A 22,769-nucleotide genomic window follows, 5' to 3' on the forward strand; every position below is an offset into this window, starting at 1 on the left:
TGAATGTGTGCAAAGGAGTTTCTTCTTTGGTCTTTCATTGGAAGACGCAATGCAACAGAGAAATTTAGATAATCCAAGCTTCCATTACTGTATTTCACTGGATGTAAACAGATTCTAACTCTTTTTTTATAGACTCTCTGGAGAGCATAATGAAACTGACCCAGTTGTTAGAGCCCTTCCTTCTAGTTGATCATCTTCCACTGTTAACTATTTTGATTCGTATCTTTGTTTCAGACTTGCTGTCTGCATATTGCCATTGGCTCCCTGAAGCTATGCACAATGATGTAGCCAAACGTTGGCCGCCTGTGACAACATGAATTAAGATTTCTACGGATAATCTCTATCTGTCAGACATCACTAGAACTACGTTTTTCTAGGAAAACTCAGAAGAAGAAGTAGTCTGTGTTTTGGTGTGGAAAGACAGTTGTACTAATGGAGGACATCTTACCACCTGCGTTGCTAGGATGTATCCAAGTCTTTATCTTTTGGGTAACTTTTTATCAAGTGTATTTAACTTTTCTTAAAAGCTTCTTTTTAGACTATATTAGTCAAGCAGATTACAGCAAATAGGAAGAGTACTTGACTTGGAAAAGTAAAGGGATCTGTATGTCACTGTGCAGTGTGGTAGCGTAAAAAGAATAACTCTAGTGTTCTAGCCTTCCAGAATGAACGCTCCATATGCACACCTGAAATCATGACAGATGAGTATGCAGCCTTCCAGGATTCCTTTAATCATTTGAATTCACTCCAGCACCAGGATAGCTGTAAACCTGAAACCTTCGAGCCACGTCAGTCTTTTTTTTTTTAAATTCTCTTTCTGTCCCATTTCTTTCTCCAACTGGTTTTTTGTTGTGTTTTGTTTTTGTGTTGTTTTGTTTTTTTTTTCCTTTTTCCTGCGATATCCCTCTGCAAGCCACTCACATTTAGCCCCAGTTGGGAAAGGGTTCCAGGATTACTGTCTATTAGCCCAGCACGCTGCGTCTTGCCAGACATCCAGTTGGTGTGATCGTATTTCATGTGGTTGGCAAACATTGTTGGGTTATTTGCATCACCAGTTTGCCCAGTGCAAAACTTTTGAAAAGTCATATGGCAAAGGGGGAAAGCGTATGCAAGAGATGCCTTCGTTCTGTAAAATAATCGACTCTTTTTAATATAAAAAGCGAACCCGGTGAAAGCATCATTAAAAGGTATTTTGATTTCCTTGCATAGGCAAGTTGGCATCCCCTGCTAAACTGGAGATGAATTTAAATGTGGAAAAAGCTGATGCAGCTTCTTTGGGGTTTGACTGTTCAGTGTGCATGTCTAGAAATGTGGCAGCTGTCGCGTATAAAATAGGTGCTTTTATCCTTAACAGAGACTGCAGATCTGCAGTTAATGAAATATGACCATAAATAGCTGTTTAAAGTGTTTATACATTGTAAAAAATGTAAAATATGTTCATATTTTGGAAGGGCATCTGTGAATTAAAATGTTTATTTCTTTTATATCGGCAATTTTTCATGTTTTAAGTGTTTTATAACATAAACATTGAACCACAATAGGTGTGGCATAATTTGATTTTTATTTTATTTTTTAAATGTTAGTGATATCAGTGTTTTGTTTTCAATAATTCTGATACTTTGATCAATTTAAATTTTTGCAGCTGTGCAAAATTATGGGTTATGAGTACGGTTAGGAGGATTTACTGCTGTGGTGTCCTCACAGATCTCTGGCTCTGTTGATGATAACCAGAAGGCTGCTTGTGTGCATACTCAGTGGTGTGGGGCCAGTGACCACCAGACACCCCGAGCGGGCCCCAAAGACTACAAACCAGATAAGGATCAAAGGTTCCAGGCCAGATGTATCATTAAGCAAAGTACAGTAACAGTTATCGGAAATTTCCACTGCCCCCAGCCCAAAGACTGTCTCCCCAAGCCACCACTTTATATACAGGTACAAACAGTTCACACCTCACTGCTGACCTGTCGGGTTGCCACCCTGTGAGTGTGTCAGGTTACCACTCCTCACCCTTATCTTGTGGTTTGATTAGATGATTTCTTATCCATCATCCTGTTATTTTAGACCCCTTCCTGAACCTTGGTCTGTATCTCTGCGGCATGACTACCACGGCCTTTTCTACTGAATTTGGGAGTACCACATGATTTCAACTTATGACCAGTACCAGTGGCTGTTCTGCAGCTGGGCTGATTACCCATTAGTGGTTTGCACTCTGCCCTGTTTGTGGCAAGTTCTGTCAGCAAGGGCCTGCCTCTTGCTCACCGCTAGCTTTACTTTACGTTAGCCACGTTTTGCCCATTGTTAGCTAGGCCTCAGACCAGGCCTGTGCTGCTTGGACTTAGGCCTTCCATCTTACTACAACAAGCATTTTATTTTTATCCACTTAAATTCTCAGTTGCGAGAAATGAGGATGGTGTCACAGTAATGGACAGCAGATGTTGCAATTCAGAAAACTAAAACTTTACAAGTCAACACATTTTCAATGTCATGTCAAAATATACAAAGCAGATGAATGAACTTCAGCTAAAAGCCCACTGTGTGCACCTAGCACGTGCCATCCAACGCATGCAGCATCTAATTGCCTGCACTTCTGGACTGGCAAAGTGATTTGGACTCTCAGCCTCAAGAAAATCAAAGTTCTTCACTACCTTGCTTCATGGAAAAGGTTATTTTATGCCTGAAATTGTAATTGATGACACACTGATAAATGCAGTTTAAAAAGTTGCTAGTTTAGCTTCATTTGAATAATGTCATGTGGCAGACCCCTACCTTGGAGCTTCAGGAACCTTCTGGAAGGACGGTATACTGGGTGGTGGGCCAATGCCTTTTTGTTCCCTGATTAGGCCCAAGCCCTCATTGGTCAACTGAGGCCCTGCACTCCCTATAAAAGGTTCCCCTCACTGGTTGCATGGGGCAAGGTTTTGGAATGCTCACCGGAGGAGCTGAGTGAGAGCAGAGTGAGCGAGCGAGAAGGTACCATGGGGAAGCGGCGGGTGAAGTGGCCCAGGGTGAGGTTGCTACTTTGGGGCAGGGGTAGAGGCCCTACCAGTTGTCTCTTGTCCTCGTAGGGACCCTGGGACGGAGTCCAGGGTAGAGGGTGGGTCTGGACTCCCCCCACCCTTCCCCAGAGGGCTTACTCCACTGGAGCAGGTGCTGCCTGGAAGGGGACTGGCTTTATCCTCCCCACTCTGGACTTGACTATGATGAGGATGGCTCTCTAGGAGAGACGCCTACCTTTGGAAAGGCCTGGGCAGATAAGGGGTCTCTGAGGCACAACAGAGAAACACCAGGAAGTGCAGGGACCCACAGGGGCTTACAAGGGACTCTGTCACAGTCACTATCTACACTGAAATCTGCAGCATGTTTTAAATGTTAGTTCCACCTAAGGCTGACTTTGTTGCTACCTAAGGAACATGAGAGGCATTCAACTTCACACTAAGGCTACATCCTACACTTACCTGTTGGATGACACGAGGGAAATCGATACAGCATTTGTTTGATTTTTAGTACGTCTAGTAGGACACACTAAATCAAACACTGGGATTGTCCTCGTTGACTTGCAGTTGCTACTGTGAGGAGGGCAGAAAAAGTCACCCTCAGGTACGTCGACTCCAGCTGTGTGCTATGCTCATAGTTGGAGTTGTGTATCTTATGGCAACTTTCTCCCCTTGTACCCCTTCTCCCTGTAGCAGTTGTGTCTATTGTGCATTATGTTAAACATTCTTGCCTTTGGCTGTGAAACAGCCACTTGAAAACAACTAGAACATTTTCACATGTACTATCTCATCTGAATGTCTAGTGGTCAGGAAATCAAACCTGAAAGTCCTGAGCTGTGCTCCATCATTAACATTAAATCCCTTGCAGCTTCACTGGGCTGGTCACTTTTGTAGATAGCGTGATGTGGACACTTGAAAACAGAAGCACGTAGGCTGGGAGGTTAACGAACACTGTGTTGGGGCAGAGAGGTAGCTGTGTTCGTCTGTAGCTTTGAGAACAACAAGAAGTCTTGGGGCACTTATAGACTAACAGATATTTTGGAAGATAAGCTTTGGTGGGCAAATACCAGTCTCTGCCCACCAAAGCTTATACTCCAAAATGTTAGTCTGTAAGTGCCCCAAGATGACTTGTTCACTATGTAAGGGCACACTGGGCTCACCATGAGAGAGGTCCATGTTGACGCAAGCTCATAGGAAGCTTCTGCTGCTGCTCCAGATCAGAATGGCAGCTGCTCTAAAGCCATTGAAAATTGCAGAACAGGGCCAAAGAGAAGCTTTTAGTGTTCAAAAAGGAGCTAGATAAATTCATGGAGGATAGGCCCATCAAGGACTACTAGCCTGGTTGCATAGGAATGATGTCCACAGCCTCTGGCACAAGCTAGAAATGGGTGCTGGGAGGGATTGCTTGATGGGTATTTGTCCTGTTCATACCATCTGGAACACCTGCCAGTGGCCACTGTTGGAAGAGAGGACATGGGGCTGACCCAGTATGCTGGTTCTTATGTTCAGCGTGAGTGCAGAGCAGCCTGCAACAAACACCTGTTCACCTCTCCCTCACACGGGCACCTCTGGATCCCTCAGCCGTTACCATGTGCACAATATGGTGACTCCTGTGTTCACCAGCACTGGAGACACCAGCACTAAAATCCAGGAGCTGCCGCTGAACTTTTGCACCCGCACAGCGTTGCAGGGCCTCTGAGGTAAGTGTGGTTTACTAGCCCTGCCCTCACCTGCTGTCCTCCCTGGGTGTGTGGGCACAGCCCTGCCTGCCTGCCGGGGCTGGAGAGGCCCCGCAGGCGCGCGGGGATTAAGTTCCCGCGCTTGTTGCAATCACGTTGCATCAATTTCGAACATAGCTACCCCCTGCAGGGGCGATTACCGATTTCCAAGCGGCCGGTCCCCGGAGAGCTAGTGGATTGCAAAGTTCCGGGGTCTGTAACAGGCGAACGTGGCCCAAAAGTGGAGATGCCGGGGATTGAACCCGGGGCCTCATACATGCAAAGCATGCGCTCTACCACTGAGCTACATCCCCCGCGTGACAGCTTCTCGGCAAGCTCCTTGTACAGGCAAGCAAAGAACAGCTGTGCGCGTCCTGCTCGAAATACGTTTCTCTCTCTCCGCTGCTGGGATCTATTCAGCACCCTCCCAGCTGCGCAATACGGAGCCAGCCTGCAGCGCCCGACAGCTCTCTCGCGCCAGGCCCTGCACCTTGTGCTCTTTACACAGCATGCACAACTCGCCAGCGCCCCCTTGCAGCATGCACCGCACCCCACCACCATCCCCTTACAGCCCCCGTCACCTGAGCAGTCTAACCTGGGAACCCGTCCGATCCGGCCCTGTCAGTCCCAGGTGCCACATTGCACCTGCCCTCCACGAGCGCGTGGCATTGGACGCCAGGCTGGTGCTGACAGTTGCAGTCTGCCTGCTGGGGGGTTTCCGGGGTGTACTCCCCGGGAGTGGAGGGGGATGAAGGAAGCAGCCGCTTGGTGCATGCACTAGAAGGGACCAGAGCACGAGAAAGCCAGTAGCTGCCCCGGAATAGATTCAGGGACACCACCACAGAAACAGCAAAAACTGATGTTGAGCCCTGTGCACGGTGAAAAAGAGGTATACCACAGCTAGGAGGAAAATGGAATTCAGGCAAATCCTCGTTAGTATAGTGGTAAGTATCCCCGCCTGTCACGCGGGAGACCGGGGTTCGATTCCCCGACGGGGAGGGCCAGTAACTTTTATTTCCTCTACCTTCCCTTTAGGGAGACGTTTGTATTGATGATGGTGAGGGGTAAAAAAAACTAAACTCTTCCTGAAACCTTTCAGCATTGCTACCCACCAGGCAGCTTCTGCAGAGAAACACCTCGGGCCAAGCAATCTGTTTAATTCTTGCTTCAGAATGATTTTGCTTTAATGCTGTAAAAATGATGGCCCTCCACCCCAGTCACATCAGAAGTGCGTTCACTGTGGTGAGGCGTACTTTTTTGCAAGCCACATTGCTGCTCTGACATCATTCTGCTGTAAAGTGCTAAGGTGTGTGGCTAATCGAAGTATTATCTATGTGGGCTAGATGGCAGATTATTGAAAAAAGAGAGTGCATGAGGCCTGCAGCCTCTTTGATGTTAACGAAGTAATAAACTGGGGGGGAGGTGAGAGAATGAACCTCCTAGGGTAGTGTAATAATTGTCCTACAAAATATAACTTGGGAAGTGCCATCTGAAAAACCTAATAACTCCATGGTCGATAAGGTGATGATGAAATGAGTGTGAACATTGTACATAGTCTTAAACAACACCAGCTGAAATCATACCCAAAGTATCTTTGCCAGACATGCCTGGGGAATGGGCAAACCTGTTTCTTAGAGCTGAAGAATGAGCCGACATCATGAGCCAGGTGTCATCAAAGGTGACAGACAATGGCTAGCGAGTGGCCATTCTTTGGCAAGGAGCAAGGCAGAATCCAACACACTGGCCTAGTTCAAACTGGAGGAACTCTAAAGAGTTTTGGCATTGCCTGAAAGAACTCCGTGCCCATCAGATTTTCATGCTCCAGGGCTAGGCTGGCTAAATTTCTAATGTCTGAAAACCGGACCATCCCCCTGTCCGGGCCAGCTCTTCCATCAGGCCCCATCTCTGTCAGGCCTCTCCCCTTAAGGCCCTGCCCTGCCTCCCACTTGCTCCTCTCCTCTCCCCCTAACCATTGCTCTCCCTCCTCCATGTGTCAAGGGACTTGCAAACCCCTGCTCCATCAGGCTGCCTAGAAGTGCAGGTCAGCAGAGCAGGAGTCACCAGGCAGCCCTACAGTTACAATGTGTCACAGCACCTCCCTGACTTCCTTTGCGCTGCCAGGCCAGCAGTCCCTTTCCCCACCTACCTGAGCACCTCATGGTTGCTGGAGCCTCTTGCCCTGCTCAACATGGGCCCTTGCATTCTGTCCTCGACTGTAGCCCTGCAAATCATGTTCCTAAAAGGGCCTGTCTGCTGCCGCAGGCGGTACACCCATGCTGCTGTGGAAGCAGCTGCTCAGGAACAGGCAGCCACCCTGCCCATGGTAACCAGACTTTTAGCATCCAGCCAGTACCTCTGATTTGACCCCTTTTTGACCAGACCTTCCGGTTGAAAACTAGACACGCAGAAACCCTCTCCAAAGCTCTGGAACTCATGAAATGTTGGAAACTGCAAGCTGCAGGAGCCCTCAGGAAAGCACCAGAGGTCAAGAACCTTTTCAGATGTTGTTTTAAAAGTAGGAGCATTCTGGTACTTTTGCAAGAGAGAAGTGAGCAGGCTTGCAAAGGATGGAGCTCATTTACACAGCAGGCTGCATTCAGCAAGTGCTATAATTGTGGCCCGCAGCTAGCCCCCTTGGTCCCACAGGGTGTCCCAAAGCACGGGGCCTGGGGCAGTTGGTCAAACCATCCATACGACGGGACAGCTCTGCCCGCTGGTTGACATGTCCTTGGTTAAGCCGACGTAAGCTTCCTTATGTCACTCTAATAACTCAGAAGTGTATGGCTGACTGAGGCACGTTTAAGTTCGCACACTGTTGTCCATTGTTGTCAACGAGGGCACACCTGGTGATAAAGTTAAGCACACAATCCAAATGCATCACTGAATCAGGGCCCCACAGGGCAAAGTTAAATCCATGTTTCCACTGAAGAGGTGGGTCTTACCCACTAAAGCGCATGACCTAATGAATTCGTTAGTATCTAAGATGCTATAGGACCGCTGTTGTTTGTTAAACCTGTGTGTGAGGCTCAGGGCTATAGATCTTGGACTAAAGCTTATGATAGCTTATGACAAATTTGTATATAAGCTGGGGTAAGTGTGCCTCCCATATTTTAACATATAATCTAACTGTTCTTCTGGATAATTTCTGCCTTACCCAGTCTGTTCCACATTGCTCATGCTACATTATCTAGGGGAATTCATAACCATTTCTGCTGGTAGGAGTCATTCTTCCATTGACTACAATGACTTCACTGTTACCTCTATGTTTTATGGGAAGAGAGAGAGAGATGTGTGTTTTAGGTATGACCTTCTCACAGCCGCTCCCTGCATCTTGAATCCCAAAACCCAGCACGATGCTAGTGGGGTCAATGTCAGAGGAAGAGGATGTTATAGAATAGCACCACGTTTAGCCTTCATCTTCATTCTTGCCCTAGCCATTGTCGGTCTTCCTGTTAACCTCTTCATGTTGCATTTCATTCAACCAAAATTCTTCCTGCTGCCATCAACAAATAAGCACCAAGGCATGTGGGGACAAATACGGACTCACAAATAGGAGGGTGACAAGAAGGCATCCTACTTGTTATCAAGTGGCTGCGAGAAGAAGAAAATGTGGTGAAGAATTATTGAGTGGTACTTTGACAAATGTGGGATGTTGGTTTTCTTTTTCAGTAGCTTCACTGGATGGCTAATTATTGTTAATGGCAAATGATTACAGCTGGTGGAACTAGTTCTAAGGTAAAAAATGTGCAGCTATGAGTCATAATTACAAAATAATAAAAAATCAAGCTTTTGCATTAATTTTGTTAATTCAAAGCTATAAGGGAAGAAAAACCATTTCTTCCCCTTGTGGAAGTACCAGGCACACTTTCTTCTTTCTTTAGAGAGCACAGGAGGTTTCAGTCTGGGGATGTGAACCGAGCAGGGTCTCTGAGTGCTCTCCGAAGTGCCCAGCAAACAGTATGCTGTTGACTGCACTCCTCTTTCCCAGTCATAGAATCACAGAACACTAGGACTGGAAGGGACCTAGAGAGGCCATCGAGTCCAGCCCCCTGCCCCAATGGCAGGACCAAGTACTATCTAAACCATCCCTGATCGACATCTATCTAACCTGTTCTTAAATATCTCCAGCGATGGAGATTCCACAACCTCCCTGGGCAATTTATTCCACTGTTTGATCACCCTGACAGTTAGGAACTTTTTCCTAATATCCAACCTAAACCTCCCTTGCTGCAGTTTAAGTCCATTGCCTCTTGTTCTACCCTCAGAGGCCAAGAAGGACAAGTTTTCTCCTTCCTCCTTATGACTCCCTTTTAGATACCTGAAAACCGCTATCGTCTCCTCTCAATCTTCTCTTTTCCAAACTAAACAAGCCAAATTCTTTCAACCTTTTTTCATAGCTCACATTCTCTAGACCTTTAATCATTCTTGTCGCTCTTTTCTGGACCCTCTCTAGTTTCTCCACATCTTTTTTGAACTGCGGTGCCCAGAACTGGACACAATACTCCAGCTGAGGCCTAACCAGCGCAGAGTAGAGCGGAAGAAGGACTTCTCGTGTCTTGTTCACAACACACCTGTTAATGCATCCCAGAATCATATTTGCTTTTTTTGCAACAGCATCACACTGTTGACTCATATTTAGCTTGTGGTCCACTATAATCCCTAGATCCCTTTCTGCTGTAGTCATTCCTAGACAGTCTCTCCCCATTCTGTATGTGTGAAACTGATTGTTCCTTCCCAAGTGGAGCACTTTGCATTTGTCCTTATTAGACTTCATCCTGTTTACCTCAGACCATTTCTCCAATTTATCCAGATCATTTTGAATTATGACCCCATCCTCCAAAGCTGTTGCAACCCCTCCCAACTTGGTATCATCTGCAAACTTAATAAGCGTACTTTCTATGCCAATATCTAAATCATTGATGAAGACGTTGAACAGAACCGGTCCTAACACAGACCCCCGCGGAACCCCACTTGTTATACTTTCCAGCAGGATTGAGAACCATTAAGAACTACTCTCTGGGTACGGTTATCCAGCCAGTTATGCGCCCACCTTATAGTAGCCTCATCTAAATTGTATTTGCCTAGTTTTTTGATAAGAATATCATGAGAGACCATATCAAATGCTTTACTAAAGCCTAGGTAGACCACATCTACCACTTCTCCCCTATCCACAAGGCTCGTTATCCTATCAAAGAAAGCTATCAGATTAGTTTGATAAGATTTATTCTTTACAAACCCATGCTGGCTGTTTCCTATTACCTTACCACCTTCCAAGTGCTTGCAGATGATTTCTTTAATTACCTGCTCCATTATCTTTCCTGGCACTGAAGTTAAGCTGACTGGCCTGTAGTTTCCTGGGTTATTCTTATTCCCCTTTTTATAGATGGACACTATATTTGCCCTTTTCCAGTCTTCTGGAATCTCTCCTGTCTCCCATGATTTTCCAAAGATGATAGATAAAGGCTCAGATACCTCCTGTATCAGCTCCTTGAGTATTCTAGGGTGCATTTCATCAGGCCCTGGTGACTTGCAGACATCTAATTTTCCTAAGTGATTTTTAACTTGTTCTTTTTTTATTTCAGCTTCTAACCCTACCCCTTTCCCACTAGCATTCACTACGTTGAGCATTCCTTCATCAGACTTCTCAGTGAAGACCGAAACAAAGAAGTCATTAAGCATCTCTGCCATTTTCAAGTTCCCTATTACTGTTTCTTCCTCCTCACTGAGCAATGGCCCTACCCTGTCCCTGGTCTTCCATACAATGTGCTGAGTGTGCTCAGTGCTGTTTGAAGAAAATGAGCACCTCATATGTCTGGAGCCTAAAGCTGGCACAGTGCAGAGTTCCTTTTTTCTGTCAGTTTAGGGCCAGGTTAATATTTGCAAACCGATATATGCCCACAAAGAGTCCTGTTGCAGAACACGGGGCTCCAAGCAGCCACCGAGTCGACTTGCATAGATTTAATTGCAGGATCTGAACCTCCTGGTGGTGCTGCTTATAAGCCAGAACAGTAGTGGATGTTGGTTTTGTTTTCCTATCACTCTGTTAGCAAGCGCTTTTGTCCCTGGGTAAAAATTCCAAGGATCAGCTTCTTAATGGCACCTAAAGACTGTGCCAACTCTGCACCTAGTACGCTTTGGTAGTTCACAGCTCTGTGCAGGTGAAATTCACATCTGTACCCAAGAACCAATATAAGGTCCCTCTACAGTGCTTAAGTTTTCCACTTAGGCCCCCAAATTAACAAGCATTGGAACATAGGCTTTGCAAAGGCCTTCGGTGCTAAGGCTGTGTCTAGATTAGCCCCTAACTTCAAAGGGGGCATGGTAATTAGGGTGCTGGGAGATTACTAATGAAGTCCTGCGGTGCATATGCAGCACTTCATTAGGCTAAATCTCCCTTGTGGCATCTTCAAAGCCCGAAACTTCAAAATGTTGAGGAGTAAAGGGACTTTGAAGTAGCGTGCACACTTTGAAGTGCCCATGCTTGACCCACAGCTACATGCAAACCGCCACTGGGAAGTTTCACACTTCAAAGTTGCTGCGGGAGAGATTTAGCCTAATAAAGTGCTACATATAAACCGCAGCACTTCGTTAGTAATCTCCCAACACCCTAATTACCAGGCCCCCTTTGAAGTTGGGCTAGTCTTGACAGAGCCTAAGTGTGTGGAGCTATGAGAACTTTTATGAACAGAGGCCACAGTTTATTTTCAGGATTCCCTCAGCTTGTGGGTCACGTGCAAATTTTGTTCAACTTCAAACAAACTGACATGCAATAGAAATGTGCCAGTGATATCTATTAATTAAAGCAGTTTTAGACATAAAAATTATGCAAACATTCTCCTAGGATATTGTAAAGATTGCAAGTGCCTTGTCCTAAGGTGTAAGACAGACTGTAAAGTGGACCTGTTTTATTTTCCCTGTTCAGGTTTAGTACAGTATGAGGCTTATTTGAAGGAAATTTAGCTGCAAAAGCTACCGTTAATAGAGCTGGTTCTATCTTTGGTGGTTTGGGGGTGTGTGAGGGGTGAGAAAGGACCGGATGAGAGGAGAGACCAAGAAGATAGGGGCCCAGATGACCCTGGTTCCCTGGACAGAGGAGGAGCTGCTGAAGGGGAATGGGAGCCTTGGATGGAAGGAGAGGGTTGCAGGACTGGACAGGAGAGAGATCAGACAGAGCTCACTGGGCTGCAGGAGGGACTTATTTGTGCTGTGCTAGAGAGGCCAGGCTTATGAGCTGGAGAATTCCTGTGCTGGGTTCAGTGCTCAAGAAACCCTCAGGAGTCCAGAGCAAGGGGACCCCCCATAAGGGCCCACAGCAGACAGTCGTGCTGGGGGCTCTAAGAGGTGGTGGTTGCAGGAGGTGGAGGAGCTGCCCTAAGAGAGACTGACCCCCTGAAAAGAGCCTGTAACACTGAAGGGGTTTCCCCTGGGACCATATGGGCCAAGTGTGGACACGACCTGTGAGTCCCTGAAATGGGGATGGAAAGCAACATGATAAAAGGCAAAGTATTATTTAAAGGAAGACAGTTGTGTCTAGTGGTTAGTGCAGAGACCTCAGGAAGTCAGGACTCCATCTACTGTCGCTTGCTCTGGGTGCATGTGTGATCCCTGGTTTAAGGCAGAGTACTGGGACCTTTTCTCAGCTCTGCTGTGGACTCTGCACAATCTTAGGTAAATGGCTTCTCTGCGTTTCAATATACCAGTCTGAAAACTGGAGGGAGTGAAGACTGGAAAGCTCAGTTCATTGCTTGCAGCCTGCTTTGAGTAAGAATTGTAAGGGCAGTGGGCACGGCCCATTACAAAAAGCAAATCGGAGGTGGGTGTCTAATTCCCTTAGGCATGTTTCTAGACTTCAACCTTCCATGGAATCTTATTATTGCACAGAGTGGAATATGACAGAGAAGGATCCATTTACATCTTAATTCTTTGCCATTTGATAATTTTTGCTATTGTTTTAATGCACATCCCTCTTGCACCAAAACGTGACACATTCTCTTGGCAGAAAGCTGCACATTTTTGGTGCCTTGTTTTGTTTTCATGTGTCATATTTTTTTTCTATTTTTATTATAGCTAAGGGCCTCAAAAACTGGAAGTGGCCTTGGCTGCTCTGGAACTCTGAAAATTCATCAGGTAAGCTCCTTTTATTAGGGAGAGATATGCACAGCGGTTACTCACTCCAGGTACCAATCATCAGCACTGATAGTAAACAAAAGTGTTTTTATTAAGTACAACAAGTATGATTTAAGTGGCTGCAAATAAAAAACAGACAGATCAAAGTAAGTTACTGAATTAAAATGAATAGAAAATGCATCACTGCTTCTAATTCACCAATTAACTTGTTACATGCAAAAATCTTACCCTAAACAGCTAGTCTTACTTCAAGTATAAACTTCAAGTCAAAGATCATCTTTAACTCTGACGTAGGTCTCCAGCCCTTCACAGTCCTGTTTCCTCTTCTCAAGGAAAATTACCAGGTTCAAAATGCTTTCAGTACCAAGTGGTCACATGTAGTTTGCAGTTACTGTTGGTATGAGGTGGGTAGCTCTGCAAAAAAGAAAAGCGAAAACAAATTGTATGTGAGCCACTTGCATGGGACAGGAAGGTGTTACAATTCAGCCACACTTTTTCTTACCCGCCGAAATAGCTCAGTTGGGAGAGCGTTAGACTGAAGATCTAAAGGTCCCTGGTTCGATCCCGGGTTTCGGCAGAAGAAGTTTCCTTTTACAAGAAAAAAGCCGAAGAAATTATTACGGGGGAGAAGACAAAGGTTACCCCACGAAGCAATAATTCCGGCACTCCTTTTGCGCTGCTATTGTTTTGTAGCAATGCCTTTTTAGTTCTGCTATGCAAGGAGAAATCATCTAACGGCAGGGGGCGCGCTTGAACTTTGCAGTTTGCTCCCTAACGAAACGCTGCTGTTTGCGCCTGTGCAGCACGTGGGCCTGGAAGGGGCTGCTGGGGATGAGGCTGTCAGCAGCACCTGCCAGGGGGGGTGCGTATGTAAGTGGGGCTCTTACCCCGCCCCCCACCCGTACGGGTCTCCTTTAGGGTGTATCAGCGACTTGAGGGCTTGCAAGCGTGCTATAGCGCATGTTCGTAGTCGCCCCCCTGGAGCACGCGCCCACCCTCCACCCGGCTCTGTCGCGACGGGGTATCCCGGGCCGCAGAGTCCCGTGCAAAGCCGAGCCAGCCGGCTGCCCGCCCCCACAAAGAACCCGCGCTCTTCTGCATGGGGTGCAGACAGCCAGGCGGCGCGTCTCCCAGGTGTGGGAACCGGCTGGTCCCCCTGCAGGGAGCTGTGCGCTCACGGCGCATCAGCCTGAAACACCTTTGGCAGGTGCCTCAACGTACAGGGCATGTCACATACGCGGACGGAGACGTGCTGTGCTGGGTGGTGTGGCAGGTGGAGCAGGTTCCAAAGAGCCTTGCTGCAATCCTGCCCTTCACCCAATCCTCGTTAGTATAGTGGTAAGTATCCCCGCCTGTCACGCGGGAGACCGGGGTTCGATTCCCCGACGGGGAGAGAGAGGTACCTTTTGCTACATAGTCGTAGGTTGGGAGCTCTTCGCTCTTTTCCACCGGCAGCAAACAAAGGCCGTTCAGTTCAGACCACTGGCGGTTTCTCGCTCATCTAGCGGGATGGCATCCCGCTTCTTCTCGGGGCTATAGCTGCCGCCCACCGGAGGAGGGCTGGACTCACAGCGCGGCTAGGCGGCCAGCAGCGGATTGCATATGGGCGATGCAGCTGCCTGTGCCGCAGCTGGCTTCCTCAGCTTTGCATTGCATGCCCAGTGCCTTCTCTTGCATTTCTCCCCGCTCTTTCTCTCCGCGAAGCTGGTGAAGCTACTGGGCTCTTGCGGGCCCAGTCCGCCGCCTCAGTTTCTCACCCAGCGCTCAGCAGTTTTAGTTAAATACTCCCCCGTAAATCGACAGCGCAGCCCCATTGTATCCACAGCGGACTCTCTCTGACGCGTTGCAGCCCGCTTCCCTTTCCCGTGGTTCCATTAGGTAAGCCATTGGGCGTCTATGGTGTGTACGAGCTGCAAGGTGCAACGTACAGCTGCACTTTCCCTAGACAGAGAAAGAACGTCAACCTAGAAATTGAGAGCAACTTGTATGGTGGCAATATTGCTCTCCATTGACAACCACTAAATAAGCAAGGGGATGTAGCTCAGTGGTAGAGCGCATGCTTTGCATGTATGAGGCCCCGGGTTCAATCCCCGGCATCTCCAATTGTTTTTCCTCCCCTTCACTGTTTCGCATTTACTACTTTAAGGGTCTGATGTTTTACTATAACTTGAACCGGTACAGGTTGAAACTCCACTAACGGTAATTTTTTACGTTTTACAAGAACCACTGGCATAACCCACTGCTTTTTGTGCTCCATACCAGCATGAGCAGGCAAATTGCACATATTTAAAAAGCCCTAAAATGATGGTTCTAGCAACATGATAAGACTAGGTCAATGAACTATTTATTCATGAATGTCATGGTGCCAAAAATGCCCTACAACCAACTCTGAAGACAAGTTTACAATCTTAGTCCCACATCAGGAAGTTGCATATTTAAGCACAGGTGTGCTAAGAGTACTGCAGCAGCCCCTGGACTGAAGTGGTTCCCATCAGCTGCAGAATTCACAATGCATTTTAGTAGCTCCTAGCATCCCCGCATTAAAAATGTTCCAGCACCTCTGCATGCAAGTACGTTTCTGATTCAGGCTGTAACGTGAGGCAGTCAATTATTTATATATATACTTTATCAGAGAATGTACTACTAAAATAATAATGATAATATTAAAGAAGATTTCTAGGTCCATTCAAAAGTGTTTGGCAGCCCAGATTTGGTCTGTGGGCTCACTATTATCAACAAGCACTGGGCTAAGGTTTTTGGCTTTGTAATCTGAGCCTCTGGCACAGGGCTTCTCAAGCTTCACTGCGCAAAAGTTCCTACCCAAGGCCAGGAAGGGAGGCCAAACCTGAGAACCACTGCCCTGCGAGTATGGGTGGGCCAAAGCCCAGCCTAGGGCTGCTAATTTCTGAATAGCACCAAACCGAACACCCATGTTGCACCCCTTCCCCAAGGCCATACCCCGAGCTTCTTCCACCTCACTCTGGCTGGTGGCTTGCTCTTCCCCATCCTCACATGCTTTCACCCAGCTCAGATAGGGTGCAGGAGGTGATCTGGGCTCTGATGGAGGCTCTGCGTAGGGCCAGAAATGAAGAGTTCAGGGTACAGGAGAGAGCTCCAGGCTGGGTCAGAAAGTTGGGGTTTATGTGGGCAGACGGGTAGGTTCTCCTCTTCGGGAGCTAGAGATCAGAGGCTTGGGCTGCAACTCCAGGCTGGGCCATAACATAAGAACATAAGAATGGCCATACTGGGTCAGACCAAAGGTCCATCGAGCCCAGCATCCCATCTGCCGACGGTGGCCAATGCCAGGTGCCCCAGAGAAGGAGAACAGAAGACAATGATCAAGTGATTTATCTCCTGCCATCCATCTCCTGCCCTTGTTCTGAAGGCTAGGGCACCATACTTTATCCCTGGCTAATAGCCATTTATGGACCTAACCTGCAAAAATTTATCAAGCTCTTTTTTAAACCCTAATAGAGTCCTGGCCTTCACAGCCTCCTCGGGCAAGGAGTTCCACAGGTTGACTGTGCGCTGTGTGAAGAAAAATTTCCTTTTATTAGTTTTGAACCTACTACCCATCAATTTCATTTGGTGTCCCCTAGTTCTTGTATTATGGGAAAAGGTAAATAATTTTTCTATATTCACTTTCTCCACACCATTCATGATTTTATATACCTCTATCATATCGCCCCTCAATCGCCTTTTTTCCAAACTGAAAAGTCCCAGTCTCTCTAGCCTCTCCCCATATGGGACCCTTTCCAAGCCCCTAATCATCTTAGTCGCCCTTTTCTGAACCTTTTCTAATGCCGTTATATCTTTTTTGAGGTGAGGAGACCACATCTGCACGCAGTACTCGAGATGTGGGCGTACCATAGTTTTATATAGGGGAAGTATGATATCTTGTCTTATTATCGATCCCTTTTTTAATAATTCCTAACATCCTATTTGCCTTACTAACTGCCGCTGCACACTGCGTGGATGTCTTCAGAGAACTATCCACTATAACTCCAAGATCCCTTTCCTGATCTGTCGTAGCTAAATTTGACCCCATCATGTAGTACATGTAATTTGGGTTATTTTTTCCAACATGCATTACCTTACACTTACCCACATTAAATTTCATTTGCCATTTTGCTGCCCAATCACTCAGTTTGCTGAGATCTTTTTGTAGTTCTTCACAATCCCTTTAGCTTTTGACTGTCCTGAACAACTTGGTGTCATCTGCAAACTTTGCCACCTCACTGCTTACCTCATTTTCTAGATCATTGATGAACAAGTTGAACAGGATCGGTCCCAGGACTGACCCCTGGGGAACACTACTAGTTACCCTCCTCCATTGTGAAAATTTACCATTTATTCCCACCCTTTGTTTTCTGCCTTTTAACCAATTCCCGATCCATGAAAGGACCTTTCCTCCTATCCCATGACCACCTAATTTACATAAAAGCCTTTGGTGTGGGACCGTGTCAAAGGCTTTCTGGAAATCTAGGTATATTATGTCCACTGGGTGCCCCTTGTCCGCATGTTTATTAACCCCTTCAAAGAATTCTAATAGATTAGTTAGACACGACTTCCCTCTGCAGAAACCATGCTGACTTTTGCCCAACAATTCGTGCTCTTCTACGTGCCTTGCAATTTTACTCTTTACTAGTGTTTCTACTAATTTGCCTGGTACTGATGTTAAACTTATCGGTCTATAATTGCCAGGATCTCCTCTAGAGCCTTTTTTAAATATTGGCGTTATATTGGCCGTCTTCCAGTCATTTGGTACCAAAGTGGATTTAAAGGATAGGTTACAAACCACTGTTAATAACTCCGCAATTTCACATTTGAGTTCTTTCAGAACCCTTGGGTGAATGCCGTCCGGTCCTGGAGACTTGTTACTATTCAGCTTATCAATTAATTCCAAAACCTCCTCTAATGTCACTTCAATCTGAGTGAGTTCCTCAGATTTGTCACCTAAAAAGGCTGGCTCAGATTTAGGAACCTCTGTAACATCTTCAGACGTGAAGACTGAAGCAAAGAAATCATTTAATCGCTCCGCAATGGCACTGTCTTCCTTGATCGCTCCTTTTATATCTTTATCATCCAAGGGCCCCACTGCTTTTTTAGCAGGCTTCCTGCTTCTAATGTATTTAAAAAACATTTTACTATCGTTTTTTGAATTTTTGGCTAGCTGTTCCTCAAACTCTTTTTTGGCTTTTCTTACTACATTATGACACTTAATTTGGGAGTGTTTATGTTCCTTTCTATTTTCCTCACTAGGATTTGACTTCCACTTTTTAAAAGCTGCCCTTTTCTCTCTCACTGCCTTTTTAACATGGCTGTTTAGCCATGGTGGTTCTTTGTTAGGTCTCTTACTGTGTTTTTTTATTTGGGGTATACATTTAAGTTGGGCCTCAAGTATGGTGTCTTTAAACAGTTTCCATGCAGCTTCCAGGGATTTTAGTTTAATTACTCTACCTTTTAGTTTCTGTTTAACTAGCTTCCTCATTTTAGTGTAATTCCCCTTTTTGAAATTAAATGCCAGAGTGTTTGACCGCTGCGGTGTTCTCCCCAACACAGGAATATTAAAAGTTATTATATTGTGGTCACTATTTCCAAGCGGTCCAGTAACAGTTACCTCTTGGACCAGATCCTGCGTTCCAGTCAAGACTAGATCGAGAATCGACTCTCCCCTTGTGGGTTCCTGTACTAGCTGCTCCAAGAAGCAGTCATTTAAGGCATCAAGAAATTTAATCTCTGACTCCCGTCCTGAGGTGACATGCACCCAATCAATATGGGGATAATTGAAATCTCCTATTATTACTGTGTTTTTTATTTTGATAGCCTCTCTAATCTCCCTTATCATTTCAGCATCACTATCACTGTCCTGGTTAGGTGGTCGGTAATATATTCCTAATGCCATATTCATATTAGAGGAATGAATTGTTATCCATAATGATTCTATGGAACATTTTGATTCCTTCAGGATTTTTACTTCATTTGATTCTATATTATCCTTCACATATAGTACCACTCCGCCACCCGCACGACCTGTTCTGTCTTTCCGATATAATTTATATCCCGGTATGATAGTGTCCCACTGATTTTCCTCATTCCACCATGTTTCTGAGATGCCTATTATGTCAACTTCCTCCTTTGATATGAGGTACTCCAGTTCACCCATCTTATTAGACAGACTCCTAGCATTAGTGTAAAAGCATGTTAGAAAACTACCACTATTTATATGTCCGCCTTTCACAGACGCGTTGGATTTTTTTATGCACGATTGTTTCACATCTGATCTTGCCCATATATTATTTCCCACGTTCCCTATCTGACTAACTTCTAGGGAATCCCTATCTATGGAGCCTCGTGTAAGAGAAGTCTCCGTCCGATCCAGGTGCTCCCCCGCACCAATCGGCTTTCCCCCACCTCTTAGTTTAAAAACTGCTCTACGACCTTCTTAATGTTTAATGCCAGCAGTCTGGATCCACCTTGATTTAGGTGGAGCCCATCATTCCTGTATAGGCTCCCCCTACCCCAAAAGTGTCCCCAGTTCCTAATAAATCTAAACCCCTCTTCCCTACACCATCGTCTCATCCACGCATTGAGACTCTGAAGTTCTGCCTGTCTATCTGGCCCTGCGCGTGGAACTGGAAGCATTTCAGAGAATGCCACCAAAGATGTTCTAGATTTCAGTCTCTTTCCTAGTAACCTAAATTTGGCCTCCAGAACATCTCTTCTACCCTTCCCTATGTCATTGGTACCAACATGTACCACGACGACCGGCTCCTCCCCAGCACTGCCCATAAGTCTGTCTAGATGCCTCGAGAGATCCGCAACCTTCGCACCAGGCAGCCAAGTCACCATACGGTTCTCCCGGTCATCACAAACCCAACTATCTATATTTCTAATGATCGAATCCCCCACTACTAAAACCTGCTTCTTCCTAACAGCTGGCGCTCCCTCCCCCGGAGAAGTATCCTCGGCACGAGAGGATACATCACCACCCTCTGGAAGGAGGGTCCCAACTATGGGATGGTTTCCCTCTGCTCCCATTGACTGCTCTCCTTCCCTGAGCCTTTCATCCTCCGTAACAGCATCAGGACTGTCAGATTGGAGGTGGGACAGCCCTAATATGTCCCGGAAAGTTTCATCCACAAACACCTCTGCCTTCCTTAGCTCCTCCAGTTCAGCCACCCTGGCCTCCAAAGCACGCACTCGGTCTCTGAGGGCCAGGAGCTCCTTGCATCGAGCGCACACATACGCCACCCACCCACAGGGTAGGTAGTCATACATACTGCACTCGACACAATAAACAGGATAGCCCCCACTCTGCTGCTGGGCTTCTGCCTCCATTTCCTACTCTAGTTATATATGAGGGTTAATTAAATGTTTCAGATAGAGGTTGTTATAAAGGATTTAGTTTAAGGGCAATAAAAGTCACTGGCTGTCTCCAAACTCCCCCTCTCAACTCCCCTCTCAAAACTCCCTCCTGTTAGCACGCACCCTGTTCGCGAGCACCTGGTCGCTTACTAGCAGGGTTTAAGTGCTCGGCCTCCCTGATAGCTCCTCCCTCTGCCTACAGCTCAGCCAATCAGCACACGGTGTTTCAATTCAAACCTAATCAGCTTCCAACTGCCTGCCTGCCTGCCTGCCTGAGCACACGGCCTTTCAAACAAACAAACACTCAGCTCAGCACTCCAAACAAACAAACTCCAAACAAACAAACACACAAGCCCAAAACCTCCAAATATAAGCAGCCACTTACCCCAAGGTGCTTTAGTTTGCTCCTTCCTTCTCCTCCTCCAGGAGAGCCTCTCAAAACTCCCTCCTGTTAGCACGCACCCTGTTCGCGAGCACCCGGTCGCCAAGGGGTGCAGAGCTCCAGCATCACTTACTATAGCTCCCAGCAAGTGTTTGCCAGGTCCCTGCAGCCCTTAAGCCTGCCCATGGATGTCCAGGGAGGCCCAGAGGTTCTGTGGCAGAGCAAGGTCAGGTAGGTAACCTCTCTTAGCTCTGGACCCCTGCTGCATCAACCGTGATCCCAACCTGAGCTGCTCAGGTCCCTTTTTAACCAAGCATTCCAGTCCAAAACTGGACACGTGACAACGCCAGCCTAAGCCCCAACACCTGGGTGGGGATACACTGAAGCCCAAAGGCTTCAGCTCCGGGCAAAGGAGTTATAGGCTGAGTATGTAGCTGGAGAACCTCTACTCTATCACAGATCCCTGCAACGGTGAGGAACCCCACAGGTGTAAGGCTTTCCAGAGAAATTAATTCATAGTGACAGACCCTAGGCCATACACCACTAATGAAGATAGAGTAAAAATTCATGCTACAGGTACGCTAGCGAGTTTTGCCAAAAAAGCCCCTGGTTTTGTCAACAAAACAGGTGAAGCGTTCACACACAAAGTATGTTTTGTCAACAATTTGTCGACAGAACTCTGCACTTTCGCTGGCAGCGTTCTGCCCCTCAATCATGTGGATGCTCTCGGGGGGGCCTTCTGTCCACAGACAGGGCATCCAGAACAAGGGATAGCCCTGTCTGCTGTGCTCCCGGGGGGCCTGTTTTGTCAAGAGAACATCTGGGCAGTCCGGTCGCTCTGTCGACAGAGCAGAGTACTCTTCTGATTGGCTTTTGTATGTGGCTGCACTCTGACATCGGAAGTTTTGTCAGGAAATCTCTTCCAACAGTGACTTCTGTAAACAGATCACTGTAGTGTAACTGTAGCCTTTCCTTAACCACATTCTATCATCCGTAACTCTCAAATAACTGGCATTTTAACCATAAGTAAATTTTAATTCAGTTTTCTATAAGTACAGTATAGTAAAAGGAAATTTAAATAAATACAGCAAATAAGTTTACAATGTACAATACTACTGTTGCTGGTAAATAGAGCACTCTGCATACATTTGTTTGTTTCTTAATATTTAAACTTGTTTTTCTTTAGTCATGCATTGCTAGGTATACCTCTCTATTATCCAGCATATTTGAATATCCAGAAAGCTCCCAGTCCCAGGGCTGCCGGATATGAGCGTTTACTGTACATGGCATGTAGGGCATGAAAATTAGGCAGGTATCCATTATGTATCCAATTATGCTGTGAAACTCCATCTTGTGGTGAAAGAGTGTTCTGAAGTTTTAAAATTTGATTATTTTAAAATCAGTGCCACCTGAGTGCATGCCAGATTACTACCCAACAACAGGAGGGGAGCACATATAAAATACAGTCACACCTCACTGTTTAGTGAAAGGGTTCTTTGTAAGGTTATAGTTACAGTACTGTTCACTAAAAGGGTTTAACGTGTTACAGAATAGGTCTAACATCCCTGTATATTTTCAGGCTAGATTACTGACTTTCTAAATTTGAGTTTCTTGCCAACTCTTTGTGTGTGTATAATTAAGAATGCACACTATGCAACCAACACCCTACCTATGACTCCAACCCTAGTTTGATCGCAAATTCTGGGACCTTTGCATCAATTAAACTAGATGTTTGCACTGGTTTTACTGTAAACAATTATAATACTGTTGAGTGAATTGTTTGTAATACAGAACTAGCCTACAAGCCACTTACAGGTTGAAATAAATCCCCAGATACCCCTCCCCCATAAAATCTATGTGTGTCATGAGAATGGGTGTCTAAAGCCAATCAGGTAGCAGTTGCTGGGTTTCTGATCCTTTCCAAATGGACTGCAGCACTCCCTGTCGCGTCAACTATTAGGCAGCTGTTTGCTTTTGGTTATGTACAAACGAAGGATTTTGAAGGTGGAGTGAACTAAAAGGTATCTGAATGAATTAGGCAAGCAAAGCCAGATTTTGTCATGGCTTTGCAGCTCAGTACACTTTGAATGAACAGAGTTGCATCAAATTTGGTGCATGTGTTAGAACTGGCTGGCTATGTATTCACCAATTCAGTGGAAAAGTACCAGGGAGTGAGAAAGT

At 46.1% G+C, this 22,769-nt stretch overlaps 1 protein-coding gene and 5 non-coding genes across 7 annotated transcripts in view; 5 read left to right on the forward strand and 1 right to left on the reverse strand.

Annotated features, from left to right (window-relative positions):
- DHX37 (DEAH-box helicase 37) overlaps positions 1 to 1,484 on the forward strand; it is a 29,000-nt gene extending 27,516 nt beyond the window's left edge. For both annotated transcript variants that reach the window (XM_075012832.1, XM_075012834.1), the window contains exon 27: positions 235 to 1,484. In XM_075012832.1, coding sequence (XP_074868933.1) covers positions 235 to 317 — 83 coding nt within the window. In that variant the 3' untranslated portion in view covers positions 318 to 1,484. The remainder of the gene's footprint in view (positions 1 to 234) is intronic.
- A 3,469-nt stretch (positions 1,485 to 4,953) lies between these two features.
- Positions 4,954 to 5,025, reverse strand: TRNAA-UGC (transfer RNA alanine (anticodon UGC)). The gene has a single exon. It is a non-coding gene; the product is annotated as a tRNA-Ala (tRNA).
- A 613-nt stretch (positions 5,026 to 5,638) lies between these two features.
- Positions 5,639 to 5,710, forward strand: TRNAD-GUC (transfer RNA aspartic acid (anticodon GUC)). The gene has a single exon. It is a non-coding gene; the product is annotated as a tRNA-Asp (tRNA).
- Positions 5,711 to 13,342: 7,632 nt separating this feature from the next.
- Positions 13,343 to 13,415, forward strand: TRNAF-GAA (transfer RNA phenylalanine (anticodon GAA)). Its single transcript has one exon. It is a non-coding gene; the product is annotated as a tRNA-Phe (tRNA).
- Positions 13,416 to 14,159: 744 nt separating this feature from the next.
- TRNAD-GUC (transfer RNA aspartic acid (anticodon GUC)) lies at positions 14,160 to 14,231 on the forward strand. The gene has a single exon. It is a non-coding gene; the product is annotated as a tRNA-Asp (tRNA).
- A 637-nt stretch (positions 14,232 to 14,868) lies between these two features.
- TRNAA-UGC (transfer RNA alanine (anticodon UGC)) lies at positions 14,869 to 14,940 on the forward strand. The gene has a single exon. It is a non-coding gene; the product is annotated as a tRNA-Ala (tRNA).
- Positions 14,941 to 22,769: the final 7,829 nt, after the last annotated feature.

This window comes from Carettochelys insculpta, chromosome 18 (genome assembly GCF_033958435.1).
Source record: "Carettochelys insculpta isolate YL-2023 chromosome 18, ASM3395843v1, whole genome shotgun sequence".
Classification (NCBI taxonomy): Eukaryota; Metazoa; Chordata; order Testudines; family Carettochelyidae; genus Carettochelys; species Carettochelys insculpta.